At 38.8% G+C, this 26,217-nt stretch overlaps 1 protein-coding gene across 1 annotated transcript; it reads left to right on the forward strand.

The window, feature by feature from the left end:
* Window positions 1–1,280: 1,280 nt before the first annotated feature.
* On the forward strand, window positions 1,281–25,811 carry LOC139726185 (sodium-dependent phosphate transporter 1-B-like). Its single transcript, XM_071637257.1, has 11 exons — window positions 1,281–1,417; window positions 4,577–4,928; window positions 5,675–5,815; window positions 6,776–6,861; window positions 16,091–16,187; window positions 16,601–16,720; window positions 17,931–17,996; window positions 19,286–19,318; window positions 22,697–23,036; window positions 23,754–23,939; window positions 24,881–25,811. The coding sequence occupies exons 2-11, from the start codon at window positions 4,586–4,588 to the stop codon at window positions 25,116–25,118; spliced, it is 1,650 nt and encodes a 549-aa protein (XP_071493358.1). The 5' UTR covers window positions 1,281–1,417; window positions 4,577–4,585; the 3' UTR covers window positions 25,119–25,811.
* The last annotated feature ends 406 nt before the right edge of the window (window positions 25,812–26,217 follow it).

The raw sequence follows: 26,217 nt of genomic DNA on the forward strand, positions 1-26,217 counted from the left end.
CCGGAAGTGGCACCAGAAATTTATAGTCATGCCCTCCCCCCTTTTTTTTTAGAATTCCTGGATCCGCGCCCTGTTATTATGAGAGAGAGAGAGTGCACTTGGCTTACCTCTTTCAGAAAGCAGAGAGAATTATCCTTAGTTAGCTCATTCCTGGAATGTGTACAATTCCACTACTATTCAAAAAAAAAACAAACAAACAAACAAACAAACAAACAATCGTGAGGCCTCCATAACAGAGCTCTGTATCTTTTCTTGTTGTCCACAATACGTAATGAACCGTAGTAGTCTCCTTATCCAACAATACTGTATTGAAAAAAAAAATCCTAACTTCTGAATTTAGCTGTCCGATTTTCCTCAAACTTCAGCTGATAGGGCTTATCGTTATAGTTTACCAACATTGCTACTTTCACTAAATCCACCAAATTCATCATCAAGAACACATCTGAAGAAAAATCAAATTGGAAAAAATCATGCCGGTGTTCAATATAAACTAACAAAATGGCCTACGCACTGAATGTTCAACACATAGGCCCTACATCACCCAGAGTGGCCAAACCGTCGAATACTAGTAGCCTTTCGAAGTGTCTGATTCACTTCCTGATTTATTAATAATGTATATGATAATAAAGGAAATATTGAAATTAAAAAACAAAGCGTCTATGCTGTTTTTCGTGGTTTTTTTTTCGTTTTTTTTTTGTTTAACATAGGGCCTATAGGACCTAGGTTCGCGCTTGTCGTTCACATTGTCGGTCCCTAAAATGAATCAAACAAATAAATTAGATAGGCCTAAAAAAAACAACAACAAAATAAAACAAAAAATAAAGGGGGATGGGGATCTTTCTATCCATAATCCTTAAGAACCAAAGCAGATCAATAATAGAGCAAATTTCTCCCGTTAGGTTTTTGAGAAATAATCATGTATCTAGGCCTATATACACAAAGCCACGTGTAATTAGAAGAAAAAAAAAAAGAAAACAATGCAGACGCAACTTCTAGGTCTGCGAAGACAACTAACGTTAGGTGTTGTCAAGCAATGCATTCTTTCCTCTTTTCATCTGTTCGATCACATGTACATCACATGTGGGAACGGTGGCTGAATGAATGATAGTAGACTGGTATATCTGCATATCTTTCAGCCATGCGTGATCGTGGTTTCGGGTCAGCTGTAGCAGAATATGATCAAAGTTGAGTTACCAATCTCTTTCTACTACGAAAACGTGCTTGCGTTCTCTGATTAATTTGAGCGCGCCCCGAAAATTTATCTCCCGCGTTTATCGGGGGCTCGTTCCGTGCAAGCTGGTGAGCTGAGATTAGATGTAAACATAAATAAAACTGTGTGGACTGCTGTTTTTATTTGTCTCCGCAGCCAATGTAGGATACATTCTGCGAGGATTTCATGTCAGACGAGTAATAACAGGTAAAGTGAAACCAAAAACTTCTTTTAAGGGCAGTTCATGTTGACCTCGGTAGTCGCCTTGCTTAAGTGCATGTTGCTAGCCGGCCAATAATAAATTGAAGTCGGAACATGTTGAACAATCGAACACCGAACGTGTATCCGAATTTGAATGTTGAATGTATTTTTCATGTCTAACGTTACACTTCCTCAGCATTGTTTTCGATGACCATGACCGTCTGAATGGAGGGCCGTAATGATATTGATAACTGTTAGTCTTCTAACTTACATAGCTAAATGTAGAGTCGATCTCTGCATGTTTCTGGTTGTCTTATATTTTTTATCGTATGGTTGTGGAATTGGAAGGCTCTTTGTGTGTGTGTGTGTGTGTGTGTGTGTGTGTGTGTGTGTGTGTGTGTGTGTGTGTGTGTGTGTGTGTGTGTGTGTGTGTGTGTGTGTGTGTGTGTGCGTGTGTGTGTGTGTGTGCGCGCGCGTGTGTTTCTGTCTCTGACAAAGTAAAATCAAGGCTGTCTAATGTCGACTGCAGCCCCGCAATATTAGGCCCGAACAACAGTTAGAGCTAGAACGTTTCTAGTCTAGGTCTATCGACTATGTTCAAAATGTTTATGTGAAATCGAGTGCCGGTTTATGTAGGAGTCGGCTGCTTGTGCTACTCTAACGTGAATACTACTAGAAATAGGCCCTAGTCTGACGATAGCAAAAGGATGCGGCAACCCCCAGGCCCCAGGCCCAGCGCCCTCCCACGCCACGGCCACGTCTGCATCCTATGCACTAGGCCCGGCGCCGGTCGTGCATGAGGTGACCATGGACCGGTCATCCGTGTCCCATCCCTACTTGATGGTGAGGAATTGATTCATCGAGGTTATCAGAGCTGACCGGCCTGTGTCGAGCATGAGTTCGCCATGTGCGTGGCCATATCTAAAGATCATATCTCTCTCAACTCAATAACCCAAAGGCGTCTTTGTTTTGTTTTGTGAGTGGTTGTGCTAGTTCTAATGTTATACTCCTTGCACAGTGCACCCTCTTTCATAAGATACACTACTGTCAACTTCTACGTTTACCACATGTGATTTTCCCAGCTACCTACATAGGAAGGCATGATCATAAGCTCAAGTACATAATCCCAATCGCGACCATAGATGTGTTTAAATTTTCCTTTTTTCCCCGAGCTGTTAGAACCTGGAACCACCTGCCAGGACCTGTGGTCACAATTACCAACCCATTAACATTCAGAGAGGCTGCTCTTCCAGTCATCCGAGTGATGCAGCCTCCTGTTGGGTCACACATGCTCTAAGAAAAGATGCATGTTTTTTTTTACTAGCACTATGCACCGTCACTTTTATTGTACATTAGTGACATTTAAAATCATCCTGTTCACCATGTCACCTCTCACTGACGCACGACACTTCTACCATCCCGGGATAGTTTCAAGGAACTGCTGAAAGGGATTACTACTTCAAGGTTCAAGGTTCAAGGTTATACTTCTATCTAATGTAGTAATAGTATCTAGCCAAACATTACAATATATCCTCGACAAATCTTCTTAATCCCCAGAGATGAAATGTTGTGATAAAATGTACAAAACTACAAATAGGCCTAGCTTGTTACAGACTGTACAGCTGTATCACAATGTATGTAACTCAAAAAATATAGATTATTACAAGTCGGCTAGAGATTTCTCCTTGTTGTTTAAGTTTAGGTGATGTAAAAATTAACATTATAGTCGGGACTCGCTGTCTCAAAGTAGCTAGAGAAGAGAGAGCTGCAAATGATGATAATGTAACGTCCCTTTGCAGTATGCTTGTTTAATACTGGGTAACAAAGGTATAAACCAGCATCTAGATAAATCAGCAATGTAGATATGATGTAACATTAGTGTGAAGGAGAGCAAGGTGAAGATTTTAGGAAAAAAACTTGGAAAAAAAAATTATTTGTTTATTACTTTGTTAATTACTTTTTTTTTCTTTCTTTTTTTTAAAGTGCCACCTGACATGAAATCTTCTGCTTTATTGGCAGGGACCTCTATCAACTTTACTGATAAATTTTTGTAGAGGGGTCAGTTGTGCGTTGCACAAAAGGTTTTGTGTACTCATTTACAAGCTTAAGTCTTGAAAAGTTGAAGAAAGGTGGTGTGTAGCTTTCAAATGTAGATACTAAGGTACTAAAATTGACATGGAAATATATGCATGATAATAAGATCCAGGTTACATCAAGGTTTGATTTGTCCCTGATAAAAGAAAAAGAAAACAATTACTTATTTTGACATTTGGTGATATTTCTAATAATGACCTTCTAATGCCTAGACATGTTGGAAAGCTTTAGCCATCACTGTGGCAGCCTGATAGGAACTGACAATGTGTGGAAGAGATAAATGAAACTGCAGAGGAAAGTCACATGACCAGGGTTTGCTCTGATTGGCTGGTGCCAGGCAGAGTGGTTGGAAAGTTGGGTAGTGGGTAGAAAGTGGAATAGCATCCATGAGGACGGCAGTACAAATACAATTTTTGTGAGCTGACAGCACCACAGGGTTAGCACAGCCGAGTGGGACGTGGTAGACTCTGTCTGGGGATCTTGTCATAGCTCCTCTCTTCTTTGTGACATCAGGTGGCTGAGGTAGACTGTAATTGGTACTTTTTAGCTCTGTCAGCTTGTCATCAGTTTTTTTTTTTTTTTTTTTTATTCGTTACTTTGAAAGTTACATGTACTTAGGGGTCATAATGTATGGATTAGGTACCGTAATCTTGAAAACTTGTGAAATCTTCCGTTATTTTTCCTTGTCGTGCGTTGAATGTTTGTTTTCTTGTTGTTTTGTTCAATTGCTTGAATGTTTCCATTTGTCTTTTGATTTTGACTTTCCCATTGTATTTCAATTTTAGATGGCCTTCAAATTGTTTATTATACACCAGTAGAATGTTACATACTTCAGTGGCAGACCAGGTGGAAGAATATTCTGAATTGAAGAAGTTTGATATGAAAATGGTGGGATTACGTTTCAACTTACACTTTTTCCTTCTCGAAAGAGAATACAAGTACATCTTTTATATGAGTGTACATTATTTTAACTGACGCTAAACAAAGGAAAGGGGTAGATTGAGGGCATACATTACCTTGTAGTAGGTACAATTCCTGGTTCTTTAAATTTGTGTGCTGTTAATTTTCCAGAAGTCCATCATGGAAACGACAACAGACTTCTACGGAACCGGCGTGACGACCGTGTTTGGCCCCATGGAGATGGGCGACGTGCTATGGATGTTGGTGAGCGGCTTCATCATGTCGTTCATCCTCGCTTGCGGGCTGGGCGCCAACGATGTCGCTAATTCCTTTGCGACATCCGTCGGGGCAAAAGTCCTGACCATGTCGTGGGCGTGCATCCTCGCCTCCATCTTCGAGACGGCGGGAGCGGTGCTGCTGGGGTCCAAAGTCTCAGACACAATCAGGAAAGGAATCTTTGATGTCACCCTCTATGATGGGAAGGAGGAAGTGTTGATGCTGGGACAAGTCTGTGCGCTTGGAGGTATGCTTTCATCTAAGAGATTGTAAAATAGACTGAATTCTGAATGGCCCTTTGAAGGAATCTGAGAAGTATAGTTTGCCTGTGAAAATACCTTCAGATTTATTTTGAGAACAAGATTAGATTTTAAACTTTTCTGCAAACTGCACTCTTCATACATATATGCCCATAGATGCTTGCATGTTTCTCAATTAAATACTCAGTAGTTTGGGAAAGTACTCGAGTGTCTCATAATCTGAAGATTTTCATGTTCATTTGTATTATAAAAAATTGATTTTTTTTTATTCGCATTTTGGCTATTTTTTTTTTGCGACTTCAAACTAGGGAAAAAATAGCAGCAAGTGAATGTTTTTGCTTGTTATTTGTATCAGTGTGTGTTAATGTCTTGATTCTGTGGAATTGAACCCTAAGAAATTTTTTGTGTTAAATGCTCCAGAGCGCAAACAATATCCACTTTTCACAGTACACACATGAGCTCTTTTGAGATCAAGGGGTACTTTTGCATAGCATGACAATGGACATTTCTCGTTAACTTTTATACATTAAATAGTTTCCTTCAAAAAGATAAAAAAAAGAAAAATTATTACATATAAAAAAACACCAAGATTAAGAATAAAGAAGGAAAGCAAACATGGAACTGCAGAAAATAAACCAGTTGCCTTGGATTATATTTTTCTTTTGTGTTGTGTGTGGATTGAATTTGGTCAACTGGACCTCTTTTTCTTGTCTGTCTTCTTCTCAATTTTCAGGTGCGTGTATCTGGATGCTGTTGGCCACATGGCTGAAGATGCCTGTCTCCGGCACCCATAGCATCGTGGGAGCTATGGTGGGATTCCATCTGGTCGTGTTCCAGCTCGAGGGTATCAACTGGAAGCAATTTGGTTTTATCGGTAGGTTCTCTTCCTAGCGATTGCTTTATATAATGTATTGAAATTTCATTTTACCGGGTGTACAGTGAACTCCCATTATACGGTAATTTACATGGTTATAATGACATTTCATTACAACAAAGTCAAGATTCAGATCCCAAAATTATTATCCATGTATCTGTAATATGAAATTTTTAATGTATCAAATGGAAAACTGCCAATTCCCAAGGATTTTGTTACATCTGGAGTCACCTGGTACTGTATTTTTGTGTATAGTGAACTATAAAGGGGTATAAAAAGAAGTGCGTGTCTTCTTTGACTACATTAAGGTTATGATCAACATCTGTTAGAATAAAACCAAGTGGTAGAAAACTGTGTCTTTTCTCTGTATCAAGTTTCCATCAGTAGTCTCCATCAACGTTTTCGAATAATTTGTATGGGAGTATGTCCATTTGTATATTTTTTTCCTCACTCTTTGTAGACAAGATGCCATACAAATCGTGAGAAGATTCTCTCCTGATAAAGAATTTCTTCAGACCTGTTTCTATATGCAATCTAATCTGATAAGTAGGGCCTAATATTTTTTTGTACGTCCTCCTCAGCGGATAAGTTGTTGCTGCGCCCAAATATTTTAGAAAAATGAAAATCACCACATTTGTGTACGAAACAAATGGAGAGCTACAAAATGTACCAACATTTAGACCACACAGTTTCCAATTTGTCTTAACTCTGAACTTTTGCAATTTTAATAACTTTGTTTTTATATGTCTATCCCCCTCCCCCTCCAAAAAAAAAAACAAAAGCAGAAAATCACTGATTTACAATTTGTACTTCCCTGATTCTTATGTTTTCATACAAAACAACATAAGCCACAATGGACTTTTCCTAAAATAGCATTGTTGTGCTTGAGTGAGAAAATAAATCATGCAATGATAATCTGTGATTTATAAAGAAGTTTTATGCCTTTCATTCTTTGTACAGTGGCCTCGTGGTTCTTGTCGCCGATCATGTCGGGCGTCGTATCCAGTGTAGTTTTTGTCATCTACAGGAAGCTTGTGCTGAGCAAGGCAAGTTTAACCCCTTTCATGATTCACTAACTTTAAAGATGGCCCTTCCCTTTTGCATTCCTTCCCAAAAAGCACAGAACATGATATATTCCACCAGAATGACAAGACTATTGTAAATCTATAACATTTCTGTGATATTTGAAGGTTGTTAGCCGTTCAAATTCAAATAATGCACCAAACGCTCACCGCAATGTATTCTGTGTACTAGACACAGCTGCTGCATACATTAATCCTCCAGTGGTTGAATATGATACTTACACTTCCAACAACAGATACATGCATGTTAAGCTGTCAGAAAAGAAGAATTCACTAGCTTCTCTTTATACTTTGTTATCAATGGCAAATAACAACACACCACTTACATGAACTACATGTACAACTAAGTGCATCACACAGGTCTGTAAAACTAGACTAGTATTTAGATTTGTAATTTTTGCGAAGTTCGCAAAAATTACTTATTCAAATCTTAACGGTCAATTTAACTGAACAAATAAAGACCCTCTTGAGTTCAAAATTTACAGGAGGTTTCCAAATAGTGTTTTCTGCAATACCTATTTAAGTGTTCTCACCAAGTTTTCAAAAATTTGCATGCAAAAGGGATTGGCTGTAAAGTACCACAGACATTGCATACAAGGAGGATGCAAAAAATATGATAACAGAGTTTACTGTGATTTTTATAACTTTGCATTCTAATATCATTCATATCAATCTGCTGCATGATCCCTTGACATGTGAAAGTAAACATTCACCAAATTTAAACAATGGAAACTTTTGTCTTTTTAGCTTTAGGCTTTGGTTAACCCATTGAGGATGAGTCCTGAGTATACTCGGGCAAACGTCTATGGGAAATGCGTGTTGTAGCAAAATCAGACCGTCCTCAATGGGTTAAGATGTTGAATAAAGTGAAGTATAAAGATTATTCCATTCAGGGATTGAAATGATCATTTTTCCACTCAGAGTAGAAAAAAAAGGGAGAATATTTTTTAATGATACACTGTTGTGGGTAGCTTTCTGAGTAAATTTGATTATCTGAAGCACAGCATTAAAAACACATCCCTTCCATACCAATGAAGCCATAGCAAACGGTTAAGAAAAAAGGTAAATAAAACAACGAGATAGTTGATAATCCAATTGATTTGGCCTTTGAATAGCAGCTTCTTTATCTTTCTTTGCAACTAAAGCTTAAGATATGTTTGAAGTGTCCAGACACTATTAGCAAGCAAACACAAAGCAGACCTGTTCACATACACTCAAAAATTAAATTTTTTAAAGCTCTCTTTTTAAATGCAATGCAAAGCCCATAATTTCCAAATGTTCTTAATCCAACAATGCGACTACAGTTCGACCTCGATTATCCGGCCTCCTTTTACCCAGAAATCTGTATTATCTGAATGCGTTCATGCAGTGAAGGACTTTTTTTTCATCCAAAAATTGAGAAAAAAACAGTGACTTTAACATTTTTTCATGGATCTAATCTTATTAAGGCGCCTCCCCTTTACGGAATTCATGGATACGCCCCCTGTAAAGAGCTATTAGACTTTACTACTATGACTGGTCATAAGCAAATACTTGTGAGGCAGAATAAATGCCTAGTCATGTAAAACGCTCTCAGCCAATCATTTGATAAGCATCTGCTTTACTTATGTTTTAATTTGTTTTTTTTTTTTGTGTGTGTGTTAATGGGTGTGAAATGTACAGTACACCCACACAGAAGCTTTGAGTCACATTTGAAGTATACACAGTGTAGATTAATAGCACTTTTTGTTTTTTGTTTTCTTTTGTTTGTTTTTTGTTTTCTTTTGTTTGTTTGGTTTTTTTTAAAGATTTCAGATTACATATAACCAGCTGCCTTGCCAAGAATTCCTCTTATATAAGCTACAAAAATGTAGGCCTACTTATCCTGCCTTTAAAAGCAAGATTATTGGGACAGATTGCTCACTATCTGTTTTTCAATCCCTTGATACTTTAATAATTTGACATTATTCCGATAAACAAAATAAAAAAAAAGAGATCATTAATTACCAAGTTCGCACACATCAAGTGTTTTTGCAGTACAAATTTGTTCAAATTCATATTTCTTTCTCTTTTATGGCGCGTGTTGCAGAGTTTCCCATGTTAATGGGCACTAACTGGCTCCAAAAGTCTGTCATTGACATTTCTATTGAAACTCTGAGAAAGGAAGGCAGGGGCATTAAAAGCTCAAATAAAAGAGGTCGTTTGAGGGAAGATCATGTCTAAGTTTTTTTTTCTTCTTTTTTTTCCACCCATTTTTTGGTGCCCTACTTTCTCAATGCTCCTGTAACGTGAGTGAGTATTATTAAAAAGTGGTGTACATTTTGTTTCCTTGAAACCCTGCAAAAGGAGGAAGCTGGTGGCAAAAGCTGCAGAAATCTGATACTGTAGAGAGTCCAGGCACTTTTAGTGTGCTTTTTTTTTTCTTTCCTTCTTTTTTGTCTACCTGTGATGTTGTATAGAAAGCATGCCTGTAGGGTCAAAAGACTGTGCCTTCCCACATGTTGCCCACATGCAGGAAAAGAGTGGTTTTTGAATTGCCCTTTTATCACGATGCTACAAGATATCTTGACTCATCAGCTTCAGTTTTATCTGTCGGGTAAGGCCTACAGTTGTACTTTCTGTTTTGCTAGTTGAACTCCTTTATTGATTGTGCGAATACACTTTGTAGAAAGTTGATACCGGTACAGCATGTCATATGAACTGCTTTCTCAACCCAGACTTACCTCCCTTTGTGTGAGACAGCAGTCACAAGAAATTTGACCCTGCCCTCCATCTTTCACAACTGCTGTCATTTTTTCATCTTTTATTTTTGTTTATTTTTGGTGTTTTTTTTTGGGGGGGGGGGGTGGGGGGTGGGGAGTGGGTATGGGTGCTGTTCGCTATTCCGAAGGTTCGCTATTCCGAAGGTTCGTTATTCCGAAGGTTCGTTATTCCAAAGATATGTTAATCCGAAAATGAAATTTGGAATTTAAACGAACCTTTGGAATAACGAACCTTCGGAATAATGAGCTGTAACCGTGGGTATGGCAGTATTGATTCATGCATTTAGTGAGCTGTTTGCAATCGGTTCTTCTCTCATTAATGGAAAAAAGAAGTGATGATGATAACAATTTATAACTAGAAAGTACTCAGAGAGTGCGGACTACTGCCAAACAGCTCATTTCCATCCATGCACTACACCCACGCAGCAAATTGCCTTTCCCAATGAGAAAGAAGCCTTTCTATAGGATTAAAAACAAAAACAAAAAAAAAAAACCTCTCTTTTGTTCCTGTAATCTGCACAATACTTCTTTTTAAAAGCTTTACTGCATGCTCAGGCCCTTGTGTCACATGCTCAGTGCATGTACAACTGTACATGCACATCTCAAATAGGTGCAGCTTGAACCCCCTATTATTGGCCCAATTTTGCCTATGATAATCCTTAAACAAACACAAAAAGATTCCTGGACCCAGACTATTTAAAAAGGGATCACTATCCAAAATTTAATCATTTGATCCTTGGGCCTTTTATCTACTTTTCCTGTATTCATCCACATCTCCGTCTGCAACTTCTTGAGTTATTTTGCAAACAGACAGACAAACCATTGCTATCAAATACATAACCTCAGAGGCAGAAGTAGGCCCTGAATTGTTATTACATTTGTAAATAAGTGAATTCAAAGGTTTAACGAAGTCTGATAATCCTTTTATCATGGTTGCCATGGAGATTTCAATCAACCACCTTCTCCTTTTAGCCACATTACTGTGCGGACCCTTGACGTCAAAGCCCTTTTCTCAAGAGAAATTGTATTGGAATTTTATAAGCTGGACTTAGGCCACTGTAGATTGTGTATTCAGTGGTCTACTAGAAGCGTCAAATTTTGATGAGCTCTGACATTTTAAAGCTGAGAACATTTTCCTCCAACCTGTGGGACTCGAAGAAAAACCTTGTGTTGAGGCCTTTTGTTGGCTTTTGCCATGCAAGGTTACATTGTACATATGGTCACTAGTGGTGAGTTTATTGAATGGACACCAGAGATCCAAAACAAATTGTCTGCATTGTTCTGATGCTTAAATTTCCTGTATCACCTGACCGAAGCATTTGAGTTGATGACCAATGCATCCTATAGATTCCAGCTGCATCAGTTATGATAAACAGTTCCTGCCTGTACATAACAAACATTGTATATTTTGGAACAAGAAACTAAAAAAACTACTTTAAAAATGCAAAAAAAGCAAAACCGAACTGTCTTTTTTTTTTCTGGGGGAGGGGGGAGGGGAGGGGAGGGGAGGGGATTGAGGCCTCAGTTCCACAGTTAAAATACCTCCCCCCCCCCTGTATTTGAAATCAGTTGACCTGCAATTTTCTGTCATACATAAAGAAAGATAAAGGGGGGGGGGGGGAGGTCCTGATTATGTGATACACAAGAACACTGTATATTGAGTAAATAGCTCAAGGCGCTTGATTTTACAAAATGCTCCGTATGTTACGGTAAAACATTTTCCTTGGGGGGGGGGGGGGGGGGGGGGACATGGGTAGAATTACGGGAAGGACACCCTTTATGCATTGATTGGGAGCACCTGGTACTTTAAACATGTACAACTGTACATGTGGATAGCATGTGACACATCACTCTGATGTACTCTTTATAGCTGTCATTGAATTGGTGTACTCCTATTACTGAACTCTGTTTGGCAGTGTCTGCTATTGACACTAAAAGAGAGTGGTACATGTGTTGATGCTGTTCTACTGTATAGTACATGTACGTATATTAATACAGGAATATACCGGTATGCATGTGAAATATACGGTACATAATGTACATTGTCGCAATATCAATCCTGATACGCAATAAACCTTTCTACCTTCCTTTTTGTTTGCCTGTTACAGAAAGAAATGTGTGTTTCATCACTCTAATGATGCAAATAAAGATTTTTCATTTCCTTGAAGACCTTTATCCCCGGGCATTATTGATTTGATAACCCAATTCTTCGTGTATTTTGGGGGACTTATCTCTCCCACACTCACACATCGTTACAATGAGTTGATTTCAAAGCATATTTGCTCAAGGCGATACGTGATGTTTTGTTGACATGAATATTTGAAGCAGGTCCAAAATGTGGTTCGTGGTTGTTAGTAACAGTGTAATTAACGTACAGACTGCGAAGAGCATGATAGTTTTATAGTAGGATTAGCGAATCCTTTGGCACACATTGTACTTCACCGTACCCGGTATGTGCTTGAAGATGGGAATGAGTGTTTCCTTGGAATGTGCTAAAAACATGCATGAGACTGATGTGCCAAACATATTCAAGATGGTAGAGTGGTATCATGCGATATGATGCAATTTGTTTATAGTGAGGAAGTCTCTGATTCATAAACACATTCGATACTACGCATTAAAAATCAATTCACTTTCTATGCTCAGATGCCATGTGTTGCCTGTATTGTATAAACTTGCAGTCTCCATTTACAATATTTTCCCAGTGAATTTCATGTCACTGTATACTACACTATAGTAGTCTGTTGGAAATTCTAAACAAGTCTGAAATGTGCTATATAAAAACTATAGCTACAGGTGTATTAAAAAAGAAATGCTTTCATTATTATTGATATAATTTGCAAAGACACTCAAGAATGTTTTAATAGTGAGTAGAAACGTTCTTCTTGTACGAATTGTACATGTACATTGTGTTACATTGTAGTATGCAAATGGCTTAATTTTCATTAAACGTACTTTTTCATTTTTGTCTGGTTAATTTAACCCGTTGATGACGAGTCCCAATATACTCGGGCAGGTGTCTATGGGAAATGTGTGTTGTACACCTAGCAAAATCAGCTCATCGTCAACGGATTAAAGTAGCTTTTGGATGAGCGTTTTTAGAATCCGTTTGACACAAGCACAGTAGTTTTGATTAATGCTTTGCAATTTATGAAAAAGTAGTATGAGGTTACATGCACCAGTGGGCCTTTAGGCCTTTGATTTGTGCTGTCATCACTCTTTAATCTGTATAGACAATTCGTCATACACTGATTTTGCATCAACTGATTGAGTGTGGCCACCTTTCAACACAACAAAAACAAAACAAAGCAAAAAACAAACAAAAAATTACATAAAGAATAGACACTGGAAATTACCAAGGTTGCTTTAATAAAGTACATTTTGTAGGCAGAAAATAGCTATAACCTGTGTGTTAAACTCCATTGTTGACCCACTTGTCCCCCCCCCCCCCAAAAAAAAAATACAAACCAAAACCAAAACAAAACAAAAACAAAAACAAAACAACAACAGCAAAAAACAAACAAAGACAAGCATGGCAGACAGTATGAAGGTAATGAGATCCCAACCCCCCCCCAACAAAAAAAAAAAAAAAAGAGAAGAAGAAAAAAAAAGGATGTTGCAATTATTTCTGCAGACTCTCATCTGTATAGAGAGCTGTCATTTGAGCGTTCAAATCTGCTGATTACCAGCCAGGTTGCCAGCATGACATGCTGTGTATAAAAGTGAGGTTATAAAAGCATTTTTTCCCCAGGTGTGTGTGTATTTATACCGGTAAAGCATGCATGCCGGGAGGTCGTGCTAGTCACCTTCATCAAACTTGGTAATGATGACGGAGTATAGTTTTATTTGAACTGTGAAGCAACAGTCCATTGTTCTGTGATATCGTGACACATCCATGTTGGTACCACAACAGACACATCGAGTGTGCCTTTGTTTTTTCCATGTCTCTTTTTATTTTTGAATCAGCAGTGCAGTGACCCCTTCACCTCACTGCAATTATACAAAGAGGATACGACATCGTGTAATACATTGTTCGCCTGCATGCAGTGGCCGTGAACATAAAGTTCTGTCTATGTTTTACCATGTCATGAGTGATATCGGAAGGTATAGGAGTTGGAGGGGGGGGGGGGGGGGTTCAGCGGGGCAGTGAAGGTTATCATAGCTATAGCTCGCTGAACATGGCAGTCCAAACCATCGCCGAGGAATGTGTTTGACATTTGCATTGGCTGGGTCAAAAAGATAGTCCCAAGACCTACGTGCAACTTGAAAGGTTCCCCATCTTCCCTTCCTTTTAATTTGTATCTCCTTCCTCTGTCCTTTCTACGGTTGGCCAAAATGCAACATCCTAGAGCGTTCTCCAGCATTTAGCCAGCAGGAGGTTTTCTGGTGGTCCTTGCTTTCTTGCCCATGCTGTTACAGTACTCCTGATCATGGAAAATTACTAGATTTAAAATGTTGGACTCAGTTAAGTTTCTTTCCTCCAGCTCGCATGAAGAGAGAAGAAAATGTTTTCTTTCCTACAGTACCTTCTCTCTGTTTTGTTTTCATTCCTTACTTTCTCTTCTTCTTTGCTGTTTTTTCCTTCCCTTTGTTAATTTTTGTTCTTTTCTTTCTTCACCTTTCTTTTCATATGATCTTTTCCCATATATACATTCATCTATCATTCCTTGTTTCTTCAGTACAAAGTACCTCTGTAGATGTTCTCTTTCCTGTGTTCTGAGATCTGTTTCTGTGGTATTTGTGTTGTGCAGTAGACATTAGTTCACTTTATTTTTTTACACCACAACTTTATTGCTCCAGAGCTAGTGGTGATGTCTTGGTAATGTCAAGTTTCTACAAGAGAAACAAAGGGGGGGGAGGGGGTGGACAAAATTCAGACAGGTGCATAAAACCTACATGCCCACTTCCTTGTACATGTTGTACTACATTTGTATGACAACTGAAACTCATTGTGAATAGGCAAATGGAATAAAATTACAACCCTTCTTGTTCACGAGTGTGAGACTTTTCACCAAAGGCCGATTTCTGTAAATGACAAAAATACATAATTTGTGAATTCCCTGTCTTCACAGACCAAAGGCTTTTCTTACAATAATCTTGGCAAAATCTGTATTTCAGTAGTTTGATCATCAGTATTTGTTCCTTTACCACAGAGCTACATGTACATTGTATTCACTATTTGTTATTTGATCTCATCAAAGCTGTGGAAGTCAGACATAATAATAACAACAATGACTTGGCAAAAGGTCTACCGTCTGCTGTTTCACATAGCAAACACGAGATATTACACACTTGGTGTCCAGCGAGTATTAAGCGGAAGGAGACCATCATGTACAATACTAAACATGTAGGCCTACTTTGTACGAGACAAACACTTGGCAATCGTTGTCCAAGGTGTGTCAAGGATAGAGAAGAATTTCAAGGCTTCAGCTTGTAAACCTGTTTCAAATTAGTTTTTAGAGAAGGTGCCGATGTGCTGTATCAAAGTCAAGTGACATTGTTCAACACAAGGTTGTCTGACCCATGCTAGAATTGATATTTCATCATAAAAACCTGGCCTGCATAATGTGGCAAGCAGCTATTAAACCTCTTGTAATTTGTTGTATTTGACCAGTCAATAGCCAACCTCTTGTAATTTGCTGTATTTGACCAGTAAATATTTTAGTGTCAACTGACTCCAGGTTGAACCTGCACAGTTATGGAAACCCTCTTCATGCTTTTACTATTTGACCAGATGGAACAAATTTGTTTAGTGCCCTGACATTTGTTTGCAAGTGTAGTTGATTGCCACACACTTGAATGTACAGTTTAACTTTTTTGGGCTGACTGTAAGAATAACAAATAAAATAAAACTGAAAAACTGTACATGCATTCAGTGCATGACATGCATTTTAGCTTTGCTCTTCTTTTTTTTTGTCCTTTTTTTACTGAGTAATGACAATTTGCTATGTACATGATAAAACTCAATGAGTTTGTACTCATATACTGTACATTGTATATTGATAGAGCTGTAATATTCATGAGGGTTTAATTTTCACGAGCTTTGCGAATCACAGTTGGATCACAAATTTAACAAAATGCGAAAATGTCGCTATGCACCAGGTTGATAGTGCATACATAACTTGTAAATAGCGTTGGTGTCAATTTGGTAAGACAACATCTCGCGAAAATGTGTGTGACCTCGTTCACGAAAATACATTGTATCTGTACGCAAAAATAACAGCTTATCACAATACAGTATACTGATGAGGATGATGAATCAATGAATGATGAGGAGCCATGCTATGGAGCAATGAAATGCAATTTGCCCAACCTCCAACCACTCTAGAATGTCTCTTTTCTAGAGATGCTAGATGATCAATGTTGTTATGAAGAGAATTTTGCCTGTTTGATAGGCAGGTTTGATAGTAATGTTTGCCCATATTTTATCTTTCTATCTGTGTGTCATACAGGAGGAGCCCCTAGAGCCAGGACTGAGGGTTTTACCATTCTTCTATGCCCTTGTCATGATCATCAACTGTATATCCATATTCATTGATGGTCCGAAAAGTAAGTTTGCTCAAGGTTTTTGTCCCCCCCCCCCCCTCACCCTTTTGACAAATAGTTGTGTGAAAAGCGTAGAAGTATTCAGAGGTCCCCTCCCTCCCCCTTTATCCCTGGCTTTTTTGTTTGTGTTGAAAATTATTGAAGTTTATTTCACAGAGTGTAGAATATTGTGTAGATGAGAAAGTTGGTGGAGGATATAATGTTAAGAAGAATAGTGCAGTAAACAAATTTGGTGAGTTGATATGAAAGTGCTTGGAGTCCGAGAGTTTAACCCGTTGAGGACAAGTCCCGAGTATACTCAGGCAGGTGTCTGTGGGAAAGGCATGTTGTAGAATGATCAGCCCATCCGCAAAGGGTTAATAGCAATATTAGTGTGAATGATGAGTGCTCTCTCTGTCTTTTCTCCCCTACCACAGTGCTCTACCTTCATGTCATCCCAGTGTGGGGTGTCATGATTCTTAGCTTCGGCCTCGGCCTCATCGTCGGACTCGTCGTCTTCTTCTTCCTGGTCCCATATTGGAGGAGACAGCTGCAAGGTATTACCCAAAAGAGAGAGAGAGAGAGAGAGAGAGAGAGAGAGAGAGAGAGAGAGAGAGAGGGAATATGATGAATATATATATATATGTGACTGTGCATCACAGAACAAACAAAGTCGCACACCTTGATTTTACGAGAGGACTCGAAAAAGTGAAATGGTTCAACGAAGTCAATCTTGAGTTTTTCATACTTTCTGAAATTTGGGGTCCTAAAATGAATTGGAAAGTGTGTTTTTGACAGTTTTTCTACAACCCCTTTTTTTGTAGAGTAGTGCAATTAGGTACACCTTTAGAGGTCCTTTTACATTTTTTTTAAAATCCTTTGCACACCCTTCACTTTCAATAACTTTTGAATATATAGTGCTATTGCCTTGAAAGTTGGCATGTATTTACAATTGTATATATGGACAGAATTTATTAATTGAGCATGCTTAATTTCAGCTTATTCTGATACTCCCCTCATTTTGTTGCTACAGTGGTTACCTCTCTGTTTTTTGTCCCACTCATCGCACAGCCAGCATGGTTTGGAAAGATTAAGCACTTGAGTAGACCCTTTACTTCAGAGCCTCTTTTCTCAGTTCACACCTTTCCAGAGTGTGTGCTTTCTTCCCAATATTTAGATAGGCTAGGAGAGTCCATCTGTATTGAGTTCTACATCATTTTAAAGCTTAGAATTTGCTCTTTCAATATCTGCCATGAACTAAGTATTCGTGTTTGGCGACTTTTAGGTAGTTTTGTGATGCAGGGTCACATATGTCTACTGTAGACTACTTTTGACTCTCTGGGCCCTTTTGGGCCAAGAAAATCTTGAAATGTGAAGTTTTTGTGACTTGAAATAAATAGAAACATAATAGAATAATTCTTTTTAAAGCTTTTACAGTATAATTGCCTGCTGGGGCTAGCAAAAGGTAACCTGGCATCAATTTTTAATGGCCCTGGGCAACCAGCCACCACTAAAGTGGATCCCTGAACTATGGAGTAGTTAAGAAATCATTTATCTTGAATAAAGGTAAAATGTTATGAAGATGGATTCCAGCTTGCAGCTTGTACCGTATATCAGCTTAATACAGTGATTTCTTCGAAAAAGTAACAGAAAACGTAATTTTGCTCTTTTTGCAACAAAAGCTCACAGCAAAGTTTGGCAGTTTCCTCAGTTAACCACCACAGTTTTGAAACAGCTTTCATTTGTGTTTGATTTTGACTCGTGCAGACATCCAGGCAGCAAGCAAGTACTCCGGGGAAATGGCAGAGGTGAAGGTGGACCCAGAGATTAAAGGTACATGCATTTGTTTCATGGTACACAAACATGCATATATGCATGATGATTTTTATGAAAGCTAGCCAGAACATTAGTCAAAGAAAAAAATGCGTTCACATCTAAAAGAAAGTTGTTCATACTTTCTGTCCAAAACATTCTTCATCGGAAATGTCAAGATTCTGATGCTGTTACAGAAAAGAAAAAAAGATGAAGACTTCAATTTGAACTAGTGCTATAAAAGATGTTGATATCATTACATTTTGCCAAGTAAGCTGTCCTGTTTTTGAGAAGTTATATGACCTCCATTGAAGGACGGTAAATTTTTTATGAGCTGTCTTCAAATCAAACGTCAAGGTTTCAAGTATGTTTTAGGCGTTCTTGTAAGCTGCACATTGGGGAATCATTTTATGTTTTATAGCTCTAATTTTAGGTGACTCATAGAGAAACAGAGATGAGCTGCATTAACCAGCAATATCCTTCAGGGTGACCTTGTTATACAACATAGCTATCTGAAGACATTGGCATCAAATATTTACTTCCACTTATCATACACTGCTTATCATGTGTGCTTAACCCAAATTCTATAATCATAAAGGATGAACTGTTAATATGATGAGGTGTCCCTTGTAGCTCCAGTCTGCATTATTGTAAAGCAAACATACCTCACAGAAAAAAAAAAAAATAGATAGAATATCAAAAGCAAAGACATGGGTGTACTTCCCTCCGGTACTGCATTGTATTTAGATTCATTTCAATTCAATATATTGGTGTCATAAAGCATTTTAAAAAATATTTCACGTGCAAAGATTTAATGATGACAAAACTACCAAAAAAAAAAAAAAAAAAGCCAGTGTTGCAATTCTACTTTACAAAGATGCATGATATCAAAGGTAAAGATACTGTACGAGCTGAAATTTTCGCATGCAGATATTTTCGCGAATTGCTACTTGGAGAACATTTTCGTGTGTTGTTAATTTTGCGGTTGCGAGGGTGTAATTGAATGTAGTTATTTGTGCATTGTTATTTTCGCGTGTTGTTAATTCGGGATTCAAAGGCGATTCACAAAATTCGCGAAAATAAGACCACTGCAAAAATTTCAGCTCGTACAGTAGGTAAGTATAAAAGTAGACAATAAAATATTTATCACTACCTTCAAAATTGATAAAAACGTGAAAATAGAGGTGAAAGGCATGAGATACGGAGTGAAAATTGCTTCATGGTCAAAGCAGACATAAAGAATGTGAGGTGAACTTGAATGATGGCTGTGATCACACTCTTAAAGGTGAGCTATATTTCTGTCGTTATAGTCCCAGTTTGTGACACAGAGGAAGTGAAAGTCAATCTTGCGGGTCACCATGGCAACGGACAGATTCACTCTGCGGAGAGCCAACCCATGGTAGAACCAGGTATGTCTGTGCCGAAGGCTCTGCATGTTTTTGATTGCTAGTTCAACATGCATTGCCATATTAAGCAGTGGCACATTGAACCATAGCTTGGCGTGATATTCATGAAAGCGTCACAAAGAACTCCTTGCTCTTTTCTAAATGTAAGTGGTACACGTACATGTATCTACCCGAGAAAGAAACAAATGAGAAGCATCTTGTACTTTTGAATTTGATAAAAAACACACAAACTACAAAGTTATTTTTTGCAGATCACACAATGGAATGCACATGTTACAGTTTTGTATGGCATGTCAAGGTTAAGTGAAGGGTTCTCAGTTCGGCTTGGTGTCAACAATAAATTGCAAAATAGCACAAAACTTTACTTGTTTTTATGTTTAATATCATACAAATAATGAGAATTTATTGAAATTGTCTTATAGAATCACATACTCCCACCTCCAAGAGCCATAATGACCTTTCATGCACCAATAACCACGTGTGAGGTGACAGTGCATGTTTAACAACACCTAACAAGAGTCTACTCATCTGATTGGTCGATTACTCATCATGTGACATGCAATTATACCGGGTGTCCCAAAAAAAGCGGAACGGTGGATTTTCAGTACCTTGCGTTCTAAAAATGATATATTTTCTGACATCATCAGAAAGAGCATCTTCCGCAGAAGACCATGATACCAGAATCATTAAATTTGGTTCAGTACTTTTCATTCTACGCCAATTTCTGTAAATGCAGTCATTTTCAATTTTTTTGCGACTAATATGAGATAATAATGTGGGTGCGACACGCGTTCCATACGGTGAATATTGTGTAAGCTCGTTGATCCATGTCAACAAAAGATAACGCTTTCATATTGGGAGCGCGCACACACACATTCACACAGACACACACACACTGTTTTTTTTTTCCTGGCCCGTGCCCAATGTGAAAGCTGTATCTTTTGCTGACATGGATCACCGAGCTTACACAATATTCACCATATGGATCGCGTGTCGCACACAAATTATTATCTCATAAGTCGCAAAAATCCTGCGAAATTTGACAATGACTGCATTCTCAGAAATTGGTGTAGAATAAAAAGTACTGAACCAAATTTAATGATTTTGGTATCATAGTCTTCTGCGGAAGATGCTCTTTCTAATGATGTCAAAAGATTTTTAACTTTAAGACCGCAAGGTACTGAAAATCCACCGTTCCGCTTTTTTTGGGACACCCGGTATAGTTCCATTGCATGCTGTTGCTGTTTTGCCGAGCAATTATATATTTTTTTTAAAGCAAAAAATCTGATAGTGTAAGGGTGATTTTGCCAGTTTACAATGACTCACATATTAAACTCATGAAGTCCAGGATAGTCAACAGCTTTGAAAATTCAACCATGTTACAAACTCTGAACGTGAACAATAGTATTGCAAAATTGTATCATGCGCGGGGCGCACATTACAAGAGCAGTGTCCTTGCAGTTGGGGTCTAGGGCCTGCTTAAAGGCTCAAAGTCTGTGTGCTGTAAAGCTGTAAGTTTCTACATAGTCTCTGATACCATCTGAGAGCTCTGTATTTTCACATGTTTTATTTTCATTTGACTGTACAGAAGACATTTGCTGTGTTTAACACAATGTATATTCAGTTTGTAAAATACATGCTTTATTTTCCCAAGCGTGAGGCGCAATCTAACTTGTGGCATCAAGGAGAAGTTTATGAAAAAGGACAAAATAAAAAACTTTCTCAAAAATCTTGGATGTATTGATCTTGCATGAAAAAACTGATTAATAAATCAATTAACTTCTGACTTCTCTCTCTGCGCCATCAATGCTGGCGCACTTGCTGTCTGGTTGGCCCCTGCTTTGGGGCGACGTACAGTATCCAAGAGGAAGAAGGAGAAAAAAAGCAAATCGTATCGCGCCGCAGCAGCAGATACTGAGAATGGTCCAACTCATCGCTACTTGCGGCGCCTGGCGCATCGGCGTATGGCGCATCGGCGTGTTGTTCCTCTTTTGAGGGCAACATGTGCCTGAGCTCGCTGCTTGTTGTAATTACTATATTACCACTGGCACAGTAAGTGAACGAGGAATAACGGTTGCAGGTCCATTCCCAGCGATTGTCTTGTTAAGATGTTATATATCTTACCCAGCAAGGGCCACCAAATGTCAATGAGTAAGCACTTTAATTTCAGCCGCAAATTCACTGATGCGAATATCCCATGCCGCATGCAGTTTGCTGATAAAGTCTTCAACGATCAATGTTCCTCTTCAGTGCCTTTTTTATCACTTCTTGGTACGATTTCCCTCTGTATATCACTTCATCCCCTTTATGTTTTGAAGAAAAATTCTGCCAAATGTGATACATGTATGTGTTTCTGTTTTTTATCGGTAGGTTGTTAGTTTTGCTGCAGTGTTTTGAAGGAAGTTTTGATCTTATCACTTTGTGCTATTCATGGCAATATGATCGTCTATGTAGCCACTGGAGTGTAGTAGTGCATGTATGTACTTTGTGATATGTTTCTAAAGGCATACTGTATGTGTGGCATTGGAATTAAAGTTATGAAACAAACTGTTGGCATTGCGCTGTCTGTTTCGTGCGGTACACATCTTGGGACAGGTGCTCAATATATCACAACTTGTTTCCCGTTGTACTACTTGCACGTACATTCGATGTTCTATCTTGTGTTTTGCTCAAAAATTTGTCAAAATAGATGTTTCTCCAGTGTTGCACATGTTTTTAACATGTTTTTTGTTGTTTGTTTGTTTGTTATTTTGTGGGGTTTTTTTTAGCGTGTTGCCAAGTCTGGAGGATGTTGCATAGCATGTCGCTGTCTTTGAGGATGTTGCACAAGTTTTTGAGCATGTCGCAGCAACATGCTCTCAAACTCCTCATGAACCATGCTGAACCCATAGATGTTGCACCATTGCACACCTATGACGTCACAATCAGCACACCTTTGCTGCACGCACTCAATCAGTTATACAAGCCCATTCAGCCACTTATTTTACTGTTGTCAACAACTTCGTCTGATCTTTGATGTTCAACTGTACCCACGGACTGTACTGTGCCACTTATTTACCTTTCACATACAAGCAATTTCTGAACTTAATTCGAGAATCAATGGGGACCACATCCGTTGACATCAGAGGTCTTTTTTACATCAAATAGTGTATGGTCTTTAGTTGTGAATTGGAACATGATTTCGTGCTGGGTAAAAGATTATGCGCACTATTAGCACAGCTTTGTACCGTCGAATAGCCCTCCTCTATTTTTCACCTTGTGCAAAATCTTGTACCATCGCATCTGTGACCACTCGCTATTTGCATATTATTTAACAATGGCTTGATATAAAACCAAGTAACAACGTGGCTTGCCCAATGATGAATGTTTCTCCTTTCCCTTCGTCCTCAGCTGGCCAGACCATGCTCACGACCCCTACCTCACCGACTTCTAAGGATGCCAACGGCTTCTTCAAGGTCAACGGGAACAAGTGGAAGCGGTTGCTAAGCAACGAGCCAACAGGCGGTGGTGACGCCCAGAAGCACATGAGCAAGAAGATGGAGTCGGAGGAGTGGAAGAGCATCAAGGACCACCCAGTGGTGGCCAAACTATGCACCCCTCTCCAGATCCTCTCTGCCATATTTGCCTCTTTTGCTCATGGTGGCAACGATGTCAGGTGAGCTCTTTTTCTGGTTTTGCTTACCATCTGACCATTGGTTAACAAGAATTTATAGAATGTATGTCGGTGCATACTTCAACATGTCTTGTGACCAATATTGTCACTGAATGCATAAAAACAGAAACCAAACTCTCTTTCCCTGTTCATGTAAATGTTCTAATGCAAAATATTATCAAAGTTCTTTCAATTTTTTTTTTTTTATAGACAATCATAAAAAGTATGAATAAAATGACTAAAAGGTCCTTCCGATACAACTTACCATCTGTATTTCAAAGCACAAGTTAAATCAGTTTTGCTTACCACTTGGGGATTAGTGTGTGTATGTTTACGATTTTGTGCCTGTTTGTGTTGAAGGTACACCCGCTGAGATTTGAAAAACAAATGATATGGAAGAAGAAATAATGTAATACAAACATGAAGAGTTAAGGTTGCACAGGGAGCAGATGGTGAAATAATTCCCCGCCCGTCTTTCAAATGTATCCAGAAGAGAGTTGGTGAGGGCTGCAACCAAGATATGTCAACACTCCACCAAAATGTTGTTGTGATGGAGTATTAATCCGGTGAGGACTGACTGATTTTGCTACAACATGCATTCCCCATACACACCTGCCCGATTATACTCTGGACTCGTCCTCAACAGGTTTAGAATTAAGATCTACCTCAGGAATATAATAGCACCATATGTTACTAACATACGTTGTATCCATTATGCAGCAATGCCATCGGGCCTCTTGTAGCTCTCTGGTCTATCTACTCTTCGGGGGGCGTGGACCAGAAGCAAGGCACACCCATCTGGATCCTGGTCTATGGTGGCTTCGGCATCACAGTGGGCCTGTGGCTGCTGGGGCGCAGAGTCATTGAGACCGTGGGTTCAAAACTCACCCCGATGACGCCTTCAAGGTAAAACACATTTCAAGAAAAATTGGAAGTCTGGAATATTAGATTTTTGTATTTTGTTTGGATATTGTGTTTCATTAGAATTGTATACATTTTGAAAGGCTGTATGGCAATGAAGGCAACTTTATTTGTCTTCCCATATCTGCCATAGGATTTATGAAGAAAGCCTTGTAAACTGACTCTACTGTTTGCTTCATATTTTCACTATTTGTTTTTTCCTACCACATCAAGGCAGTTTCACTGGGTGCTTTTTTACTGGAAAAAAAAGTAGACTGCAACTAATGTACCCTGGGTACATCTCTTCTTGTAATGGTACCACCAATTGTCATTATTTTATCACGGCTGGTTCTGATACGGGCCACGGTGGCAAAATGCATCAATCATGAGAAATTTCTTCTGAAATCTTGATGAGGGCTTCTTGTAGTGATGTAGTGCTTTGTGTTTGAAATACTTGTAACTTCTAAACAGGAACTTTTATTCACCATAAACACAATTGAGATCATTGTAGGTGTGCTCACTACTGACATTGTTTGCATCATGGGTTTCGGGGGTCCTTTGAATTTCAGAAACCCAAGACGTGCCACATCCACACTCCTGACTCAGTTGATGGCTTGCCGACTTTGCATATTTTGCTCAACCTCCCAACCACACTCAAACCCATTGATGTTTTGAATACTTGCCATTTGTAAAAAAGAAAAAAAGAAAAAGTAGTCATAGCTTTGTCATAGCATTTGCATCAATGCAAAGTTTGCAATTTTTTCTATACAACTTTACTGTACTGCATTTTAAAAGAGAAACGGTTCTTCAAAAAGTTTCCAAAGCTCTTGTGCATTGCAGTATTATTTTAGAGTGATGCCACACAAAGAGGTGCATTATAACGTAAGTATTTTGTAACAGTAAGGCTCGCGTTAATTGCCATTTTACATATCGTTGTGTTTCTCCAGCGGCTTCACCATCGAGCTGGGAGCGGCGGCCACGGTACTCCTCGCCTCGAACATCGGAATCCCGATCAGTACGACGCACTGTAAGGTCGGCTCCGTGGTGGCCATCGGCAGGGTCCGAGCCAAGGCCACAGTCCAATGGAAACTCTTTGGTAACATCATCCTGGCGTGGATTATAACCCTGCCTATAACTGCTGGACTAAGCGCAGCTCTTATGGCTGGACTGAGGCTTGTCTTATAATGATTACTGAATGCCACATTGGCAAGGATGTAGAGATAAAACTGCAATTGTTAGTTTTTCCATTTTCCCCCATTTTTTTTTTCACTACCAGATATCTTTTATGCTCTAGTGCATAGGTTCTGCTTGGATGACCTGCAAAATCTCCTGCGTTTCAGAGCCAGCTTTGAAATGACCCAACAATTAAGTCCTACCTCAAAGGTACACGGATAGGAAAAGGATTACAAGCGCTAAAATCCCCTTGGTAGGGGACGGCCATGTCGTAGCATGGAGTTGCATGTTGTGTGCAGGTCCTGTGAAAAAATCCGGGATGAAAAAAAAGACGGGATGTGGTACTTCTTTCAAGAAAAGATGGAAGATCCGTGCTGTCACAAACGGAGGCAACGATGCAATCGTTGAGTGGTTGTGTGTCATCCTACGCTCTGCAAGAAGCGACGACTGGCAAAGAAGGCTGGCAAGGGACATCCCGGGCACATTCTCTTCTGCTCACTCAGCTGCCAGATTCGCCAATTTTTCGACCATTTCTGAGAGCAACATGTAACATTAGACAGCCCGCAAGAGAGAAAGAGGTTAAAGGTCAGGAGGGAGAAAGCAACCAAATCACAGGATAAGGTTTCCTAATCTTTCAGTGTGCTAAAAGTCAATCTTTGTTTGCTTTTTTAAATGGAGCTTCTTACAATGAATTACTAGCCAGTAGCGATGACCATAATTCGTTTTTGTCTTTTTAGGTGATGCGCTAAACAGTGTTTTTCTTCTTTCTTTTTTTTTTTTCAAAGTACCGGTACTGCAAACTTTTATGCTGCCACCAGGACTGATGTTGTTGGCCACTGACTAATAAAATTTCAGAATTTTTCATTGACCATTGTTGGTTTAAATTGAAATTGCCATTAGTTGTTACAAGGAAAGTATTTTCAGTGTAAAGAGACACTGCTTTACACAGTATAGGTGAGTATACACTGTTTATGAAACTCAGAACAAATTTCAAAGTGAACAAGTTACAAACAGACTTTTGAAAACAACAAGTTTTTGTAGGTATTATGTAATGCCATTTAATGCATGAAATACAATTCTATGTATATGCAAAAGTAAGCAAGTGTTTCGC

The sequence above is a fragment of the Diadema antillarum genome, unplaced genomic scaffold (assembly GCF_040938485.1).
Source record: "Diadema antillarum isolate AM-2024a unplaced genomic scaffold, OU_Dant_1.0 seq00000081_RagTag, whole genome shotgun sequence".
Taxonomy (NCBI): Eukaryota; Metazoa; Echinodermata; class Echinoidea; order Diadematoida; family Diadematidae; genus Diadema; species Diadema antillarum.

Coding starts and splice junctions, on each gene's coding strand:
- LOC139726185 (XM_071637257.1), top strand. CDS start 4,586: ATGGAAACGACAACAGACTTCTACGGAACCGGCGTGACGACCGTGTTT. Junction 16,721..17,930: donor TTGGAGGAGACAGCTGCAAG/GTATTACCCAAA, acceptor TGACTCGTGCAG/ACATCCAGGCAGCAAGCAAG. Junction 19,319..22,696: donor CACAGAGGAAGTGAAAGTCA/ATCTTGCGGGTC, acceptor ATATTATTTAAC/AATGGCTTGATATAAAACCA.